Source organism: Ranitomeya variabilis, chromosome 6 (assembly GCF_051348905.1).
Source record: "Ranitomeya variabilis isolate aRanVar5 chromosome 6, aRanVar5.hap1, whole genome shotgun sequence".
NCBI classification, from domain to species: domain Eukaryota; kingdom Metazoa; phylum Chordata; class Amphibia; order Anura; family Dendrobatidae; genus Ranitomeya; species Ranitomeya variabilis.
Genome location: NC_135237.1, coordinates 426826024 through 426844784, shown reverse-complemented (window position 1 = coordinate 426844784; position 18761 = coordinate 426826024). Strand labels below are relative to the sequence as shown.

The following is an 18761-nucleotide window of genomic DNA, read 5'->3' as shown; positions in this document are numbered from 1 at the left end:
ACCTCTGGTGTGCAGTTGGGGTTCATACAGAGCACATGAACATGGAGGATTACCTGACAACAGGTTTACAATTCATCAAGTGATAATCTGCTGATAAAACAGTAATTTGATCAAAAACTACTTTAAGCAGCCCAATAAGTGACACATCGCTTCCATCAGAGTCTCTGTCTCTACATTATGCAGCTCTCAGATTAGATGGCAAAAACTTGCTGACAGATTCCCTTTAAATGAGCAGCTATAGCATGAGAGCTCATGAGTAGAGATGAGGGAATTTGCTCGGGTTCCCTCTTATTCAGCCAGCTGCAGAGGGAACCCGGTTTGCTGGATCGCGCCGGCTTAGTTTGTGTATTCACTCTCCTGCTACCCAGCCTGACTGACAGCTGCAGCTTGTACTGAGCAGTGTGAGATCTGAGCAGCACCAAGGAGGAAGGACACTTGGGAGCTGTTAATTATAGGTGGAGTTAAACTTTCATGAGGCATTGTTCAGCCAGTCTGACAAAGGATTTTCAAAGTACGGTAATTAAAGCATTTTTTTAGGTCCAAGATCTATTTAGTAGTGTATCCTATTTGTACTGTGAAATGTGGAGACAAATCTTATTTAAGGCTATATATAATATTAATAACCCTTTTGCCGAGGCTGAATATATTCTTCTCAAGAATTTGATAGCTTAGAAGCAGAGCTTCCCTATGCAGATCCATTGTTCCGTGTCCTTAAAGGTTCAGAATTTAGATGTATACTGTCACACCATGCCATGCTACAGCATAAATCGAGATGGTGATGGCACCTTTGTTTGTCGGCACATAAGTTTTATGTAACATTCACGTAATGTTACATTTATGAAATATTCACGACATGTGATATATATTTACATCATATGTCTTGTCCCTGACTTTGATGCGGGCTCTGACGCTGAGCCCACATCTTTCTCCTCACAGATGATTTTATAAGCTGTCATGTGCCTTTTACATCCGCGGCTGGATCTGAGCTCCTCCCGCCCCTGTTATCCAGAATCACGCTATCAATCACTGATTGCAAGGAGCCCATGGGTTGTCATGACAGCCAGGGGTCTGTAGAAGACCACCCTTGCTTGTCATTACAATACTCCTGTGAACGTCGGCTCGTTGCTGGTGTTCATAGGAGATTGTGCGTTCTGCTAAACATAGCATATATAGCAGTGCTTCAGCTATGTGGAGTAGTCCTGTTTTTTGCTATTTCTCTGCTGTTGGAATTTTTGGCCCATTTTCCGGTACACTATATGTTAAAATTAATGGTGCCATTCAAAAATACAATTCATCCTGCAAAAAACAAGCCTTCTCATGGCCATATTGACAGAAATATCAAAAAGTTATGGCTCTTGGAAGAATGGTTGGAAAAAACAAAACTGAAAAAAAAACGGAAAATGGCCATGGCGTGAAGGGGTTAATGTAATAGTAGACGTGAGGCCATTAAAATCAGTCAGCAATTAGATGGCGGTGCCCCTTACAATAACCTCTTTTTACAAATGAACAGCTTATACATACAGTACCTTGCGAAAGTATTTGACCCCCTGGAACTTTTCAACCTTTTCCCACATATCATGCTTCAAACATAAAGATACCAAACGTAAATTTTTGGTGAGGAATCAACAACAAGTGGAACACAATTGTGAAGTTGAACGAAATTTTTTTGTCATTTTAAATTTTTGTGGAAAATCAAAAAGTGAAAAGTGGGGCGTGCAATATTATTCGGTCCCTTTTACTTTCAGTGCAGCAAACTCACTCCAGAAGTTCATTGTGGATCTCTGAATGATCCAATGTTGTCCTAATGATGATAAATATAATCCACCTGTGTGTAATTAAGTCTCCGTATAAATGCACCTGCTCTGTGATAGTCTCAGGGTTCTGTATGAGGCACAGAAAGCATCATGAAGACCAAGGAACACAACAGGCAGGTCCGTGATACTGTTGTGGAGAAGTTTAAAGCTGGATTTGGATACAAAATGATTTCCAAAACTTTGAACATCCCAAGGAGCACTGTGCAAGCGATCATATTGAAATGGAAGGAGTATAATACTGCTGCAAATCTACCAAGACCCGGCCGTCCCTCTAAACTTTCATCTCAAACAAGGAGAAGACTGATCAGAGATGCAGCCAAGAGGCCCATGATCACTCTGGATGAACTGCAGAGATCTACAGCTGAGGTGGGACAGTCTGTCCATAGGACAACAATCAGTTGTACACTGCACAAATCTGGCCTTTATGGAACAGTGGCAAGAAGAAAGCCATTTCTCAAAGATATCCATAAAAAGTGTTGTTTAAAGTTTGCAACAAGCCACGTGGGAGACACACCAAACGTGTGGAAGAAGGTGCTCTGGTCAGATGAAATCAAAATCAAACTTTTTGGCAACAATGCCAAACGATATGTTTGACGTAAAGGCAACACAGCTCATCACCCTGAACACACCATCCCCACTGTCAAACGTGGTGGCAGCATCATGGTTTGGGCCTGCTTTTCTTCAGCAGGGACAGGGAAGATGGTTAAAATTGATGGGAAGATGCATGGAGCCAAATACAGGACCATTCTTGAAGAAAACCTGTTAGTCTGCAAAAGACCTGAGACTGGGACGGAGATTTGTCTTCCAGCAAGACAATGATCCCAAACATAAAGCAAACTCTACAATGGAATGGTTCACAAATAAACGAATCCAGGTGTTAGAATTGCCAAGTCCAGACCTCAGTCCAATCGAGAATCTGTGGAAAGAGCTGAAAACTGCTGTTCACAAACTATCTCCATCAAACCTCACTGAGCTCGAGCTGTTTGCCAAGGAAGAATGAGCAAGAATTTCAGTCTCTCGATGTTCAAAACTGATAGAGACATACCCCAAACGACTTGCAGTTGTAATTGCAGCAAAAGGTGGTGCAACAAAGTATTCAGTTAAAGGGGCCGAATAATATTGCACGCCCCACTTTTCAATTTTCACAAAAATGTAAAATAACCAATAAATTTTGTTCAACTTCACAATTGTGCTCCACTTGTTGATTCTTCACCAAAAATTTACATTTGGTATCTTTGTTTGAAGCATGATATGTGGGAAAAGGTTGAAAAGTTCCAGGGGGCCGAATACTTTCGCAAGGCACTGTTTATTTTAGCACACGTCTGTTTATCATACTAATACAGTGATGATGTATTCCCAACTCCGATCAGATGGCAGGTTATTTTTTGGGCAATTTTTTTTTTGTGTGTGTATATGTATGTGTGTATGTATATATATTTTTTTATTTTTTCAATGTACATTTATACAGACTTGAGTGTAACATGTAATTTGTATATTTTTCTGTAGTTTGATGTAGATGGTTATTTCTGGGCTATCATTCACCTGGTTTGCTCAGGTAAGTCTGTACAATTAGAGTATTTTTACATTTTGTTTTTCTTTTTTATAAACTTAAAGGGAACTTGGTAATAATAATCCTATAATAATAATAATAATTATTATTATATGATAATTAATATATAATAATAATTAGTAATCCTATTAACCTACAGTTACAGGACTAATCTGCAGATTTGGGGCCTGGTCACACTTTGCAGACTTTTTTTTTTTTTTTTGCATATTTTGCTGCATTTTTCTTTTTTTTGCACAGATTTGTCACAAAACCTGAATGCCAGCAAAGTGAAAAGCCTCATGCACACTTTGCTTATTTTTGACCTGCAGATTTGGTTCTGATTTTAAATCTGCAGCATTTCAATTATTTCAGTATTTTTATTGCAGATTTTCCCCATACTAATGAGTGGGGAAAAATGCATCAAAAACGTACCTATTTTATTCTGTTTTTCCTGCCTAGAGATGCAGAAATTTCTGCGCCAACAACTTAATGTATGTACATACCCTATGGTGTTAAAATTCTGCCAAGCCGCTGTGCTGACTGTGCATTATCTGTGAGAAAATGTACTTTATTACTCCCAAGATCTGCCAGCTTTCTCCCGTGCAGGTGCATCGGCGTCGCTGCAGTCACAGCTCACAGCACCCTATACACTCTATATCTGCAGGTTAATGGCATTAGTCGAATTGACAGGTTCCCACTATAGTAGTCATTCATTTAAATATCTAATGATGCCAGACAGATCCTTTTTATTGTTCCACCGTCTATAAGGCCTCATTCAGACGTCCATGTTTTTTTACATACATACAAAAAAAAACAAAAAAAAAACCAGTCCGTGTTTTATCATTGTTTTTGATCATCACTGTTTTGTTTTTCATAACTGATTGGTCAGTGTGTCCATTTTTCCATAAGAGTTTCATCTGTGTTGTTAGTGCATCAAAATATCAATGACAAAGCTTCTCCCATCCACCATGTTAATCACGGACAGCACAAGGACTGCTCACTGATGCCATTCGTACAGTCTCTGATCTTCACAGACCCTTAGGGCCCAATTCACCGCTGCAATCATGCCAGAATTCTGATGTAAAAGCTTTGAAATGTTGCAATATTTTGGCGCATCTCAGATTAAAGCCAACATTGTGCGACTTTTGGAGTTTTTAACCCCAGTTTTTTCCAGCTCCAATAGAATGGGAAGAACTAGGGTGGGGTAGGTCACCACAGGTCATCTAATTTGACTTTCCTACCCAGAAATCTCACTACAGTACCTGACTCTTCTGAGGTTTCTGTCACGGCACATGGACTCACAAGCCGTTCATCAGACGCTCCAGATTCAGAGACATGAACCTCTTCATGAATCTGGGGCATCTGGCTCATTGTGCCCCTTCATAAGACTGGTGTGAACAACACCGTCCTTGAGGAATCTGGCTCATAGACCCTTAGGCTATGTGCACACTTTGCGGATTCCACTGCGGATTTTTCCGCAGCGGAATTCCAAAATCCGCAGTGAAAACCCGTCGCGGTTTTTACTGCGGATTTATCGCGGATTCTTCTGCGGTTTTTCATCTGCATTTCCTATTGGAGCAGGTGAAAATCCGCAGAAAAGAAGTGACATGCTGCGGAATGTAATCCGCTGCGTTTCCGCGCGGTTTTTTCCGCAGCATGTGCACAGCGTTTTTTGTTTCCCATAGGTTTACATTATACTGTAAACTCATGGGAAACTGCTGCGGATCCGCAGCGGTCAAATCCGCTGCGGATCCGCAGCAAAATCCGCAAAGTGTGCACATAGCCTTATAGGTAAATTTCATCCTTGATGCAGATCAAATACGTAATTTTTTTGAGGACACATGGTCTGCAAAAAAAAAATTCAAGGACTTGTGAACAGCCTCACAGACTGCAGTGGGTACATGTTCTGTGCGTGAAAAGCACAGAACACCCATGCGTGACTGACAGATGTATGAATGAGGCCTATAGTCCTGCTCCTCATTATTGGCGCCCATGAAGTATAAGTACATAATGTGGAATATCTCCTGAAAAAAAAACCGAATCAAGTGAAAGGTTTTTCTTTTTTTGTAAAGAGCACTCATGTTAAATGTAAAAGTGCAAATAATAATCCATTACTTAAAATGAAAAAAAAAAACAATGTGAAAAATATAAAAAACCACAATCCTTTTGTCAAAATGTTCTGTGGACAGATGTAACAAAAATAGATCTTTTGTCAATGCAAAGCAACAGTTTTACAGACAGTGCAATGAAGCTTATAAGAAAAAGATCACCTTACCAACAGTAAAGCATGGTAGAGGATCCATAATGTAGTGGGGTTGCTTTGCTGCGTCTGGTACTGGAGGCCTTGACTGTATCATAGGAATCAGAGAATTGTCAAGTTTTTATATCGAAATATCCTACTCTGTGTAAGAAAACTTGGATTGAGTTGAAGATCCTAAGTCCTCCAGAAGGACAATGACCCAAAGCATACATCCAAAAGTACACAGGAATGGTTGAAAAAGGAAAAAAATGGACTGTTTTTAAATGGCCAGCAATGAGTCTTGACCTCCATCCCATTGAAAATCTTTGGGGTGAGCTGTAATCTGCCATTGGGAAAAAGAACCGTGCAAACATTCAAGAGTGTGAACAAACTGCAAAGGAAGAGTGGGAGAAAATACCAGCTGATAAGTGCAAGAAGCTTATAGATGGCTGCAAGAAACATTTGGAGGAAGTTATCAGTGCCAAAGGGTCTGCAACCAAGTATTAATTGGGGGTGCCTTTATTGCTGCATGTGCTGTTTATTTTTTGAAATTGCAACATGTAAGTTGAAAAACAATTTTTTTATTGTTGTATTACTTTGGACCACTAATTAACAAATCCTGAGGATATAACTTTAGTACATTTTCGATTTATTTCTGAAGATATGAAACTAATGAAGCTAACATCAAACACTTGCCCCATGCTCATCATACACCACCATTATCGTAGCCAAAGTGCCCAAAATACTTTAATGGCAACGGAAATATTTTCCCAAACTTTTTACTGAATGTTTCCAATTTTTTCAGATTTTCAAAAATTTTTGCTCGTGTTTCCGATCACTAATCAGAATGTGCCATATTTGTACCGATTTTATGTTTGGCGATTACTTGTTAAACAAATTCGCTGATCACTATTGATGTCACGAGTTTGTATGTTCTCCCTGTGTTTGTGTGGTTTCCTCCCACACTCCAAATACATACTGATACGGAATGTAGATTGAGAGCTCCAATGGGGACAGTGTCAATGATTTATGTAAAGCGCTGTGGAATTAATGACGCTATATAAGTGACTAAAATAAATAAGGGGTTCCAATAATGGTGAGCAGCACTGTAAGTGTTAGAAGAAAGCTACCAACCTTCTCAATGATGTACACGCTACATTCTGTCTAGAAACACACTACCCTTAAGGCTAAGTGCACACGTCGCAGAATTGCCGTGGAAATTTCCACGGCAATTCTGCAACTCCTGCCGCGGGTATATTGCATGTGGAATTGGCATGCATATTCCTGCTAAAAACTAGCGTTTTGCAAGCATAATTAGCTTGCAGAATGCTAGCGTTTTGCAAGCGATCTGTAGCATCGCTTGGAAAACTGATTGACAGGTTGGTCACACTTGTCAAACATAGTGTTTGACAAATGTGACTAACTTTTTACTATTGATGCAGCCTATGCAGCATCAATAGTAAAGATATAATGTTAAAAATAATTTAAAAAAAAAATGGTTATTCTCATCTTCCGAAGGCAACCGATCTCCTCAGCGGCTTCCGTTCCTATAGATGCTTTGTGTGCAGGACCTGCAATGACGTCACGGTCACGTGACCGCGACTTCATCGCAGGTCCTTCTCACAAAGCATCTATAGGAACGGAAGCGGCCGTGTGCACCGCTTAGAGGCGGGAAGACTCCGGGGGCCATCAGAAGGTGAGTATATCACAATTTTTTATTTTAATTCCTTTTTTTTTTAACAATTATATGGTGCCCAGTCCGTGGAGTAAAGTCTCCTCTCCTCCACCCTGGGTACCAACCGCACATGATCCGCTTACTTCCCGCATGGTGGGCATAGCCCCATGCGGGAAGTAAGCAGATCAATGCATTCCTAGGTGTGCGGAAACCCCGCGATTCCGCAAATTTAATGAACATGCTGCGTTTTTTTCTGGAATGCGATTTCGCTCAGAAAAACAACGCAGCATGTGCACAAAAAATGCGGATTGCATTCTATTACATAGGATGCTTAATGTAAGCGGTTTTTTTTTCGCGGTTTTATAGCGTTTTTATAGCGAAAAATCTGCTACGTGTGCACACAGCCTAAAACTTCCTTTTCCTCAAAGCCTGGAGATTATCTTGATTTCACTGTGAGATAATTCTGCTGTTCTATATGAAAGCATGGCACTTAAATTATTCACTTCCTAACACATAAAAGTATATGGACCTAATAGGCTGTGTATATTTTCATCATTTCTACTGTTCTATCATTTCCTATTATCAGGATGTTACAAAGTTTTCCAGAAGTCTCATAAGTCCAGTTTACTAAGGTGAGTGATTGGCTTTTTCATTACACATATATAATGATCTGATAAACATCCAGAAACATTAGAAAAAGGAGAGATTGGGGGGATGTTGACACAGTGGATGCACATAGGATTTTCTGGGTGTAAAATGCACGTCTAATTATAGTAGTATTATTTATTTATATAGCACTATTGAGTCCATGGTGCTGTACATGAAGGGGCCACATACAAGTTACAGATATCACTTACAGTAAACAAACTAACAATGACAGATTGATAGAGGGGCGAAGACCCTGCCCTTGCGGGCTTACATTCTACAGGATGGTGGGGAAGGAGACAATAGGTTGAGGGTTGCAGGAGCTCCGGTGTTGGTGAGGTGGTAGCTCCGGTAGTGGTGAGGAGGCAGCGGGGTCAGTGCAGGCTGTAGGCTTTCCTGAAGAGGTGGGTTTTCAGGTTCAGTCTGAAGGATCCGAATATGGTTGCTAGTTGGACGTGTTGGGGCAAAGGATTCCAGAGGATGGGGGATATTCGGGAGAAGTCTTGGAGGCGGTTGGGTGAGGAGCGAATAAGTGTTGGGGGGAGGAGGAGGTCTTGGGAGAACCAGAGAGTATGTGAGGGAAGGTATCAGGAGATTAGTTCAGAGATATATGGAGGACACCGGTTATGGATGGCTTTGTAGGTCAGTATTAGAGCAAAGCATCATCACAGAAATGAGTGCAGTGTGGATATTGGGGTAATTCCTCTCTGGTTATTTTTTAGTGGCTTTTCCACGATAAGTCCGCTACATATTACAGTACCAATGGTGCTCACGTGATTTTACAAATTGCAGAGAAAATCAGCAGCATAATTGAGCAGCTATGTGGATATAATATGATCAACCTACCTGGTTTTGCTGAGAATCTCACTTTTTGCTGCAGAATTAATATTAATAGTTTAATATGTGCGACCCTAATGACCGCTTCTATTTAACAGTGGAAATGTCCCATGTGGACTTATCCTGCAATACAGCAAGTGAAATCTTCAGCCATGGCAAAGGAATTTTTTTGCATGGAGGGTTTTATTGTTCGGTTACATTATTAGCCGTTAAAGTCATTTATTGTTTTTGCATGTTCATTTTTCCATTCCTTGTTACAATAGCCTTTATTTATTTGTTTTTTTTACTTTTTCAGTTCAAATAGCCATATGAAGGCTTCTTTTTTGCAGGAAATGTAGTTTTTAATGATCCCCTTCATGTTGCCATACATTGCCGCACTGAAAAAACGGGGGCAAAAATTGAAAGTGCGGTGAAATTGCGAAAAAATAAAAATGCAATTCTGCCATTGTCTTTTTGGGTTTGTTTTCCACAGCGTTCATAGTATGGTAAACATGACCTGGTAACATGATTCTCTAAAATTTTGTGACTTGCAAAGTAATTTTTGCCAGAATTCTGGTGAAATTTGTTTTAACGCACCATTCCAAAGTTTGTTTTTTTTTTTCTTGATTGGCGTTTTAAATGTAAAACCCATGTCCCCAGTTACATACTCGCCCTCAGTGCTGTATTTTAGCACTGCCCAGGTCCCGCAGTGCCATCTTGTGAGCGCAGCTTCTCACTGGCTGGAATTCAGAAGCTACATCACAAGCTCTCAGTGCAAGTCTTTGAGAGCTGGAATGAGGCTTTCATAGACTTGTATTGAAAAGTGACCTCCGCGCCGCTCCATGGAACACTGGGGCAGCCGACAGGTCACTTTTCACAGGAGATTGGCCAGATCGATGCTGAGAAAACTATGAACATGGTGGCATGTGCGTATGAGACAGGGGGCAAGAGAATTTCATTTAAAGCGCCACTCCAGTAGTGTAATAAAAAAAAAAGTCTGGAGTGGTGCTTTAATGAATCAGTGCTAAAGTCTAATATATTTTACTCATTTGCTTTTCTTTTGTTCTCTGTATGTACTTTTAGGACTTTTATGAAAATCTGATGTAGCTTTAGGTTAAATTGATGCAGAAAAACTGAACGTTCTGAAGGGTTCACAAACTTTCAAGTAACGATATATCCGTCAGATGCCAAGAAGAGTTTACATGTACCATGCCGCCTTTATGGGAACCAAAATGCTGGTGTAAAGTAGGCCAATCAGCAAGACCTATTCCTTTCAAAGATGTGCTCATTTATTATACCGTGGCACAATTGGGATACATTTGTTGTAATTTTTATATTTTCCTGGTTTAGTTTTAGTCCGTTGGAATCTAGTACGGCAATAATACATTTGCCACAAAAAGTTACATAGAACACCACTTTAAGTCTTGCTCTTCTCTTTACAGTGACCTCGATCAGCAATATATCAACTACTTCTTCAGGTATGGATGTTATTTCTCTAGTACTGGTATCGTGTAAGTGCTTGCTGAATTATTCTATACTCCCTCCAAGTCACCAGTGCTAATAGATACAAGTCAGTTGTACATTTACCGTAACTTTCCTAATTCTGCACTATAGCAGCTCCTATTCAATATGGGGACTTAAGGCCCCACAGCAATGTATCAAAATCCAGCATAAATTATTTTAGCAATGATTTGTGAGCCTCCATATCCTTATGATAACACTCCTTTTCCAGCGCACATACACAGGAAGTGCTGACTTGCAGGACGAAAACCATTAATAACTTGACACAGGAATGAGATTTGATTTATTTCATTTTTCTAAACATACTAGAGAAGCATTATTGTAAGTCTTGTGTTTTTTCTGCTTCACATGTACACATTATATGTATATTATATGTAGTAAACACTATGGCCCACCTATATCACATCATTTATTTCTCAACAGCCTCCATAAATGTTTTAAATCTTGCGGTTTAAATGGAAACATTATCTTTAAAAAAAAAAAAAAAACACTGCATAAAATGAATTGTACAAGCTATTGTAATAAAATGTTTAAATTTATCTCTGCTTGAATTCTGCTCTTTACTTCTTCCCTCCCTCTTGACTCCTGAACTCGCATCCACTCTGGGAGAAAAGGGAAAAAAAATGTAAATGAAGGACAGCAAAATGAGGCTAAACCTATTATTTTTATGGGTAGGCGACAAGGGAGAAACAGATTGTGCCGAGCTTTCTAACAAGTCTTTTAACTCAAACCAGCTCTGAATTCATATTTACAATGATAAATGATTCTACATAATTTCCTTTAAACCAGGGGTGAGGGACTGTTTTCCAGCCAGGGGCGATTTGGAAATTTCTAACATCATTCGGGGGGCCACATAAAAATGATCATCTTGAAAATGACCCCGGTATATTTAGTCAAACAATTACGGTAACTCACCCTTAATGTGACGGCTGGAGCTGCTTCTCTTCGGTGCAGCTGTGATGTTCTGGGATACTGATCATGTTTCTCCTCACAGCTGCTTTTCCAGAGGTGGCACGAAGATCACAGGAGGGCACAAAAATCACGTAGCTGGGGGGCACAGAGATAACAGAGGGGCACATAGCTGGAGGGGACAGAGGTCACAGGGGGGCATATAGCTGGAGGGTACAGATTATGTTGGCATATAGCTGGTGGGCACAGAAATCACAGGCGTCATATAGCTGGTGGGCACAAATTACGGGGGCATATAGCTGGAGGGCACAGAAATCATGGGGGCATATAGCTGGTGAGCACAGAAATCACAGGGGGCATATAGCTGGAGGGCACAGCAATCACAGGGGGACATATAGCTGGAGGGCACAGAAATAACAGGGGGCCATATAGCTGGAGGGCACAGAAAGCACGGGGGGCATATAGCTTGAGGGCACAGAAATCACCTGGAGGCATATAGCTGGAGGGCACAGAAATCACGGGGGGCTGATTGATTTACATCTCTTAGCCAGCTTGATTACATGTGGGGATTCCCTAGCAACCAGGCAACCTCCACATGTAATCAAGCTGGCTAACAGATGTAAATCATTCAGCTGCGGCAGTGAAAACTAAATCTCCGAGTACTTACAAATACTCGGAGGACACCCGAGCATGCTCGGGAAATCTCGAGTACCGAGTGTACTCGCTCATCACTAATATTTATGAAAATATGGGAATTTTTCCCAAAAATTTAGAAAAAGTAGCAATTTTCAAACTTAAAATTTTTATATCCTTAAACCAGTTAGACATGCTACTTTACATTGACATAATTTTTTTTAAATGTAACTTTATTTTGTTAGTATGTTACAAGGCATAAAAGTTTAGAAGAAATTTTTTTTTTTTTTTTAAATTTAAAAAACCTTTTCTTTAGGGGACTTTTCAGATTTAAATGGACTTTTATGGGCCTATATATTAGAAACTCCCCAAAAGTGATTCCATTTTAAAACTCACACCCTTCAAATACTTCAAACCTGTTGTCAGGAAATTTGATAACACTTCACGTGCTTTACAGGAATTAATGTAAAGTGGAATGAAAAAAAGAAACTTGCTTTAGCCCCAAATTGTTTGCTTTTACAAGGAATAGCATAAAATAGACTGTACAATTTTTTTTTTTACGCAGTTAATTCTGAATATGCCGGTACCACATATGTGATTGGCAACCTAAGTTTGGACAAACATCAGAACTCAGAAGAAAAGGAGCACCATTTTTGAATTTTGTAAAACAAATTTGGTTGAAATAGGTTGTGGGCACCATGTCACATTTGCATGGCCCTTAAGACACTCAAACAAGAGAAAACCACCACCACTGATCCCATTTTGGGAACTATACCTCTCAAGGATTTATTTAAAGGTTTAGTGCGCATTTTGATCCCACAGGTACTATACCACATTTAATAACATTAGGTTTTCATATTGAAAAGGTTCAATTTTTTCATTAAAATGTTGCTTTAGCCCTAAGTTTTTTTTTTTTGGTACTGCACCTTATCCAGAGGTATGGGACTCCGCTCTCGGGTAAGGAGGGGCACTACCCAGGACCCACACACTTGCATTCAACATCACATAACTTTAGCCTGGTAAGTTGGGCAGACCCTAGAGAATGGGGCGGGATCTCACTCAGGCAAGAAGGGTGGTGACAGTTGGAGGGGAGTCCAAATCCAATCTGAAGAAAAGGACAGCGCCATACCGGATAGTGAAAACCAGCTCACATATTTATTCTGCCTCCTGCGGCAACGTTTCGGTCCGAAGACCTTTGTCAGGCTTGACAAAGGTCTTCGGACCGAAACGTTGCCGCAGGAGGCAGAATAAATATGTGAGCTGCTTTTCACTATCCGGTGTGGCGCTGTCCTTTTCTTCAGTTTGGATTTGGATGTTCTCTCTGGGATGGACCCCCTGGTGAGGACATGCGCCCTGATGTCCATAGAGACTATATAATTATAGGGTGCGGCTTTACTGCTTTTTTTGTAAGTTGGAGGGGAGTGTGTAGTCAGTCTGTGGGGAGGAGGAGAAGAGAGCAGAAGTGAGAAGATGGTGAGAGGAAGTAGGAGTGAGACTGGCAGAAAGCAGTTCTGAGAGAGAGGGAGCTAGAGAGGTGAAGCTACAGAAAGAGAAGGGGTGCTAGGGGCACGGGTAGTGAGGAATCCACCCGTGGGGCCCACTTCCACGCTGACCATCGCCAGGTGGAGGGACCAGGTCGCATAGGGGGAACCCGCCCCCCAAGACTAGTGGAGGACTACAAGGCTCAGCTAGCAAGCCGGAGGTTGCAATATCTCCATGTGCTGCAGCCACATCCAGCACATTCACTGAAAAGGCAGCCACATAGGATCAAGGGGACTTAAAGCACGTCGCCCGACAAGATCTGAGGCTGCTGACTTGGGACACTGTGTGTGAAGGCTCAGGGCAGGAGAGGAGAGAGCCAGCGCAGCGAGACGGCCAGGAGCATAAGAACATAAGAAGGGGGTTCTGGCAAAGTGTACCCCAAATTACCTGAGAGCTGGCTGGACCACTGACCTGGAGGGCACAGCACCCCGGCTGGGGAATAACATCTGAACTGTGAGTAAAGTGTGGAAACTGCAGCCTGCTGTGTCCTCTGAATTATTTGCAGCGTCACCTGCCGTGCACCACAACATACACCATCATCTTTAACACCATAACTGCCCAGGGGCTTAGATCTACCCATGGAGAGCTGTACCAACTCTGCTGCATCACCATCAGCCCCAGCGGTCCCACTTAAGCAGCGTCAGCCTCTCACTGCCGAACACCACGGTTGGCGTCACGAACAATTCCCTATAAACTTTATTTCCCTTTAATATCATTGACTTTTATTGGACGCCCAGGGCCACGGACCGGGTCACTGCTGCTGTGACACATCCCTTTAAGAACCGTCGGACCCGGCCCGAGTACCCCAAGACCCTAGCGGGAGCTCTTGCAACATGGACAAGTGGACCCTGCAGTTTGTTACCCATTTTCTTTTAAACGCGCGATACCCCGCATGTAGTCAAAAAGTTCTGCTTGGAAACACAGCAGAGCTCGGAAGGGAAGGAGCGACATTTGGAATGTAAATTTTACAGGGCCCCTTACATGTCAAAACAGCAGAAACCCCCCAGAAGTGACCCAGTTTTGGAAACTAGACCCCTCAAGGAATTCATCTAGGGTTGTACTGAGCATTTTTTACTTACAGGTTATCAACAAAATATTATAACATTTAGAATTGAAAAAAGTTTCCACTAAAATACTCTCTTCTCACTAAATGTAGAATTTTTTATATGAGAGGCAATTAGAGAAAAAGGCTCCATAATTTGTTATGCATTTCTCCTGAACACGATACTAATGCAAGTGGTCAAAAAATACTGTTTGGCCACATGGCAAAGCTTTGAAAGTGAAGAGCGCTATTCAGTTTTTGAAACAGTGTATTGCATTGACAGAGCCCCTGAGGGGCCAAAAAAGCAGAAACACCCACAAGTGATCCTATTTGGTAAATTTACATTACATTATATTGGCCTCAAAGTTTTAATTCACACACTGGGTAATAAGGGAAAATGCACAGGACAATTTGTTATGCAGTTTTTATCAAACGTGGTTTTTGCAGGCTCCTTGTTTCCCTCCACATTAACCTTTCATGTGGTTTATAGTCATTAACTGCGAGTAGGAGCTTAAAAAAAAAAAGGCAGAAGAGTTAAAAACTTTCCAGTTAGACCATCAGAACTGAGCTCGCTGACATATGCTCAGTTAACCCATTCACCAGGCCGCAATAAACATTGAAAGGCACAGGCTATCGAAGGCTAATGGTTAAATTTATCTAATATATAAAGCTGAATGTGTGTGTGTGTGTATGTATGTATGTATGTATGTATGTATGTCCGGGATTGGCATCTGAACCGTAGCAGCTACAGCCACAAAATTTTGCACAGTCACACGTCTGGACCCCGAGAGCGTCATAGGCTATGTTGTGAGGTGAAATTTTAACCCCGCGCTTTCCAATTCACCAAACAATTTTGCCCCTATCTACATAATGGGGAAAAAGTGAAAGGAAAAGTGTTGGAGGCGTCGCAGCTACAGGCACAAAATTTTGCACAGTCACACGTCTGGACCCTGAGAGCGTCAAAGCTATATTGTGAGGTGAAATTTTAACCCCGCGCTTTCCAATTCACCAAACAATTTTGCCCCTATCTACATAATGGGGAAAAAATGAAAGGAAAAGTGTTGGAGGCAAATTAACAGCTGCCAGATGTGAACAAGGGGGACTTAAAGAATGACAGCGATGGCACCAAAGAGTATATACTGTACAGTTGCTAAGGTGGGGCCCCAACATGGGATAATCACACCACCACGGGGATATGAACACACACACAAAATGCGCCACACACTACCACGTGCTCGAACACATATACCACCCTCAGTGCACATTTCACCACACATACACCAACCTCGCCACATAAAAGTAGAAACACAAAAGTCGCCGCTCAAAACTCGCCACGCGCAAAACTCTCCACATGCAAAACTCGCCACACGTGCAAAACTCGCCACACGCAAAACTTGCACACGCAGAAAAATTGCCACACGCAGAAAAATTGCCACATGCACAAAAGTTGCAACACATGCAAAAGTTGCCTCACACAAAACTTGCACATACTCAAAAGGCACCACACATAAAACTCGCCACGCGCAAAACTCGCCATGCGCAAAACTTGCTGCACACAACTTGCTACACTAACCTGTCACATGCAACTCGACACACAAAAAGTTGCTACACGCATGTCGCCACACAAAACTCATCTCACAAAAGTCCCTACATGCATGTCGCCACACGCAACTCAACACACACAACTTGACACACGAAACTCGCCCTAAAACACACACAAGTCTGGTATCCTTCAAAAATAAAAATCTGATTAATAAGCAGACAAACTACAAGAGCAACAAATGTACCATATAGGAATCCGGCAGCTGTCAGTCACATGACCAGTCTATTATGTGTATGTGTGAGCTAATATATACTGCCAGGGGGTGGGCTTACTGTTGGCTGGGGATTTATCAGGCTGCCATTTTAGCTTACAAATACTGAGGTAAAAATACTGACCAAATAACGTGTGAACGAGGGCTAATACAGGAGGAGATGACATACAGCTATATACTATATACAGGAGATGACACACAGGTATATACTATTTACAGGGGAGATGACACACAGGTATATACTATATACAGGAGGAGATGACACACAGATATATACTATATACAGGAGAGATGACACACAGGTATATACTATATAGAGGAGGAGATGACATACAGGTACATACTACATACAGGAGGAGATGACATACAGGTATATACTATATACAGGAGGAGATGACACACAGGTATATACTATATACAGGAGCAGATTACCTACAGGTATATAGTATATACAGGAGGAGATGACACAGGTATATGCTATGTATAGGAGGAGATGACATACAGGTATATACTATATACAGGAGATGACACACAGATATATACTATATATAGGTGAGATGACACACAGGTATATACTATATACAGGAGATTACATACAGGTATATCTAATATATAAAGCTGAATGTGTGTATGTATGTATGTGTGTATGTCCGGGATTGGCATCTGTACCGTCGCAGCTACAGCCACAAAATTTTGCACAGTCACACGTCTGGACCCCGAGAGCGTCATAGGCTATGTTGTGAGGTGAAATTTTAACCCCGCGCGTTCCAATTCACCAAACAATTTTGCTCCTATCTACATAATGGGGAAAAAGTGAAGGGAAAAGTGTTGGAGGAAAATTGACAGCTGCCAGATGTGAACAATGAGGACTTAAAGAATGAGAGCGATGGCGACAAAGAGTATATACCGTACAGTTGCTAAGGTGGGGCCCCGACATGGGATACTCACCACACACGGGGATATGAACACAAACACAAAATGCGCCACACACTACCACGTGCTTGAACACATATACCACCCTCAGCACACATTTCACCACACACACACACCAACCTCGCCACATAAAAGTCGAAACACAAAAGTCACCACTCAAAACTCGCTACATGCAAAACTCGCCATATGCAAAACTAGGCTCACGCAAAACTCGCCACACGTGCAAAACTCACCTCATGGAAAACTCACCTCATGCAAAACTTGCACACACAGAAAAATTGCCACATGTACAAAAGTTGCACCACATGCAAAAGTTGCCTCACACAAAACTTGCACATACTCAAAATGCACCACACATAAAACTCGCCACGCGCAAAACTCGCCATGCACAAATCTTGCTGCACACAACTTGCTACACTAACCTGTCACATGCAACTCAACACACAAAATGTTGCTACACGCATGTCGCCACACAAAACTCATCTCACAAAAGTCGCTACATGCATGTCGCCACACGCAACTCAACACACACAACTTGACACATAAAACTCGCCCTAAAACACACACAAGTCTGGTATTGTCCTTCAAAAATAAAAATCTGATTAATAAGCAAACTACAAGAGCAACAAATGTACCATATAGGAAATACGGCAGCTGTCAGTCACATGACCTGTCTATTATGTGTATGTGTGAGCTAATATATACTGCCAGGGGGGAGGGCTTCCTGTTGGCTGGGGATTTATCAGGCTGCCAATAGCAACCAATCACAGCTCAGCTTCTATTTTGCTACAGTTAATTAACCTGAGCTCTGATTGGTTAATATAGGCAACAAAGACATTCTCAGTATAACAAAGCTAATATATGTTGTGAAATGCTTCTATTTGCTTAGTTTTTGCCTTTTAATAATTACATTTCTATCTATTTGTTTTGTGGTTTTTGTGTGCAGAATAAATTTTTGTTAACACATTCTATTTTGCTAACAGCAGTCATTAACCCGGGCGAAGCCGGGTAGTACAGCTAGTAATTAAATAAAATTATATTGATTTTTTTGCCAAAACTACATGCATTTAAGTAAAAAAAAAAATGCCCAAAATATGGACAGTGCCACAATATTAGGTTATTATATCTTTAGTGCAGTATGTTTAGCATCAATATTCTGTAAGATAATGGGATTCTTCACGTCCTGCTGTTCATGTTTTCATGTACTTACTGTTGCTCTTTTAGTAGCACTAGATTTCTAAATACCCAGAGGGAAATACTTTCTAGAAAATTTTGATGTGACCTTTCGTAAATGTTTTCTCTTGGTTTCTGGTCTCTGCATTAAATGGCTGCCCTTGCCCTCATGACAAATTTAATTATGAGGTGATATCGCTGCGGTTGAATCAGTTTGCAGGGATTTGTTGTTAAGAGATGACGGACTGTGTGATTTCTTCAGGCCACAGGAATGTGGTAGGATTATAATAAGGAAAAAGTTCAGCATCTCCAACAGGATCTTATGTTCAGAATCTTTCTTTTTTTTTTTTTTTTAAATATTTTAGGGAAGTGATTTCTGTTTTTTTAAAGGGGAAGAACACCTCTGAAACATCAGGCTATGCCTTTTGTATGAAATAAATGTAGAACTGATACTGA

The 18761-nt window shown here is 41.1% G+C and overlaps 1 protein-coding gene across 2 annotated transcripts in view; it reads left to right on the top strand.

Annotated features, from left to right (window-relative positions):
• SLC35D4 (solute carrier family 35 member D4) overlaps positions 1 to 18761 on the top strand; it is a 189272-nt gene that overhangs the window by 89429 nt on the left and 81082 nt on the right. For both annotated transcript variants that reach the window (XR_013217015.1, XM_077270357.1), the window contains exons 8-10: positions 3321 to 3369; positions 7864 to 7909; positions 10181 to 10216. Coding sequence is in view for 1 of the 2 variants with exons in the window: in XM_077270357.1 (XP_077126472.1) it covers positions 3321 to 3369; positions 7864 to 7909; positions 10181 to 10216 (131 nt within the window). In the remaining variant the exon portion in view is untranslated. The remainder of the gene's footprint in view (positions 1 to 3320; positions 3370 to 7863; positions 7910 to 10180; positions 10217 to 18761) is intronic.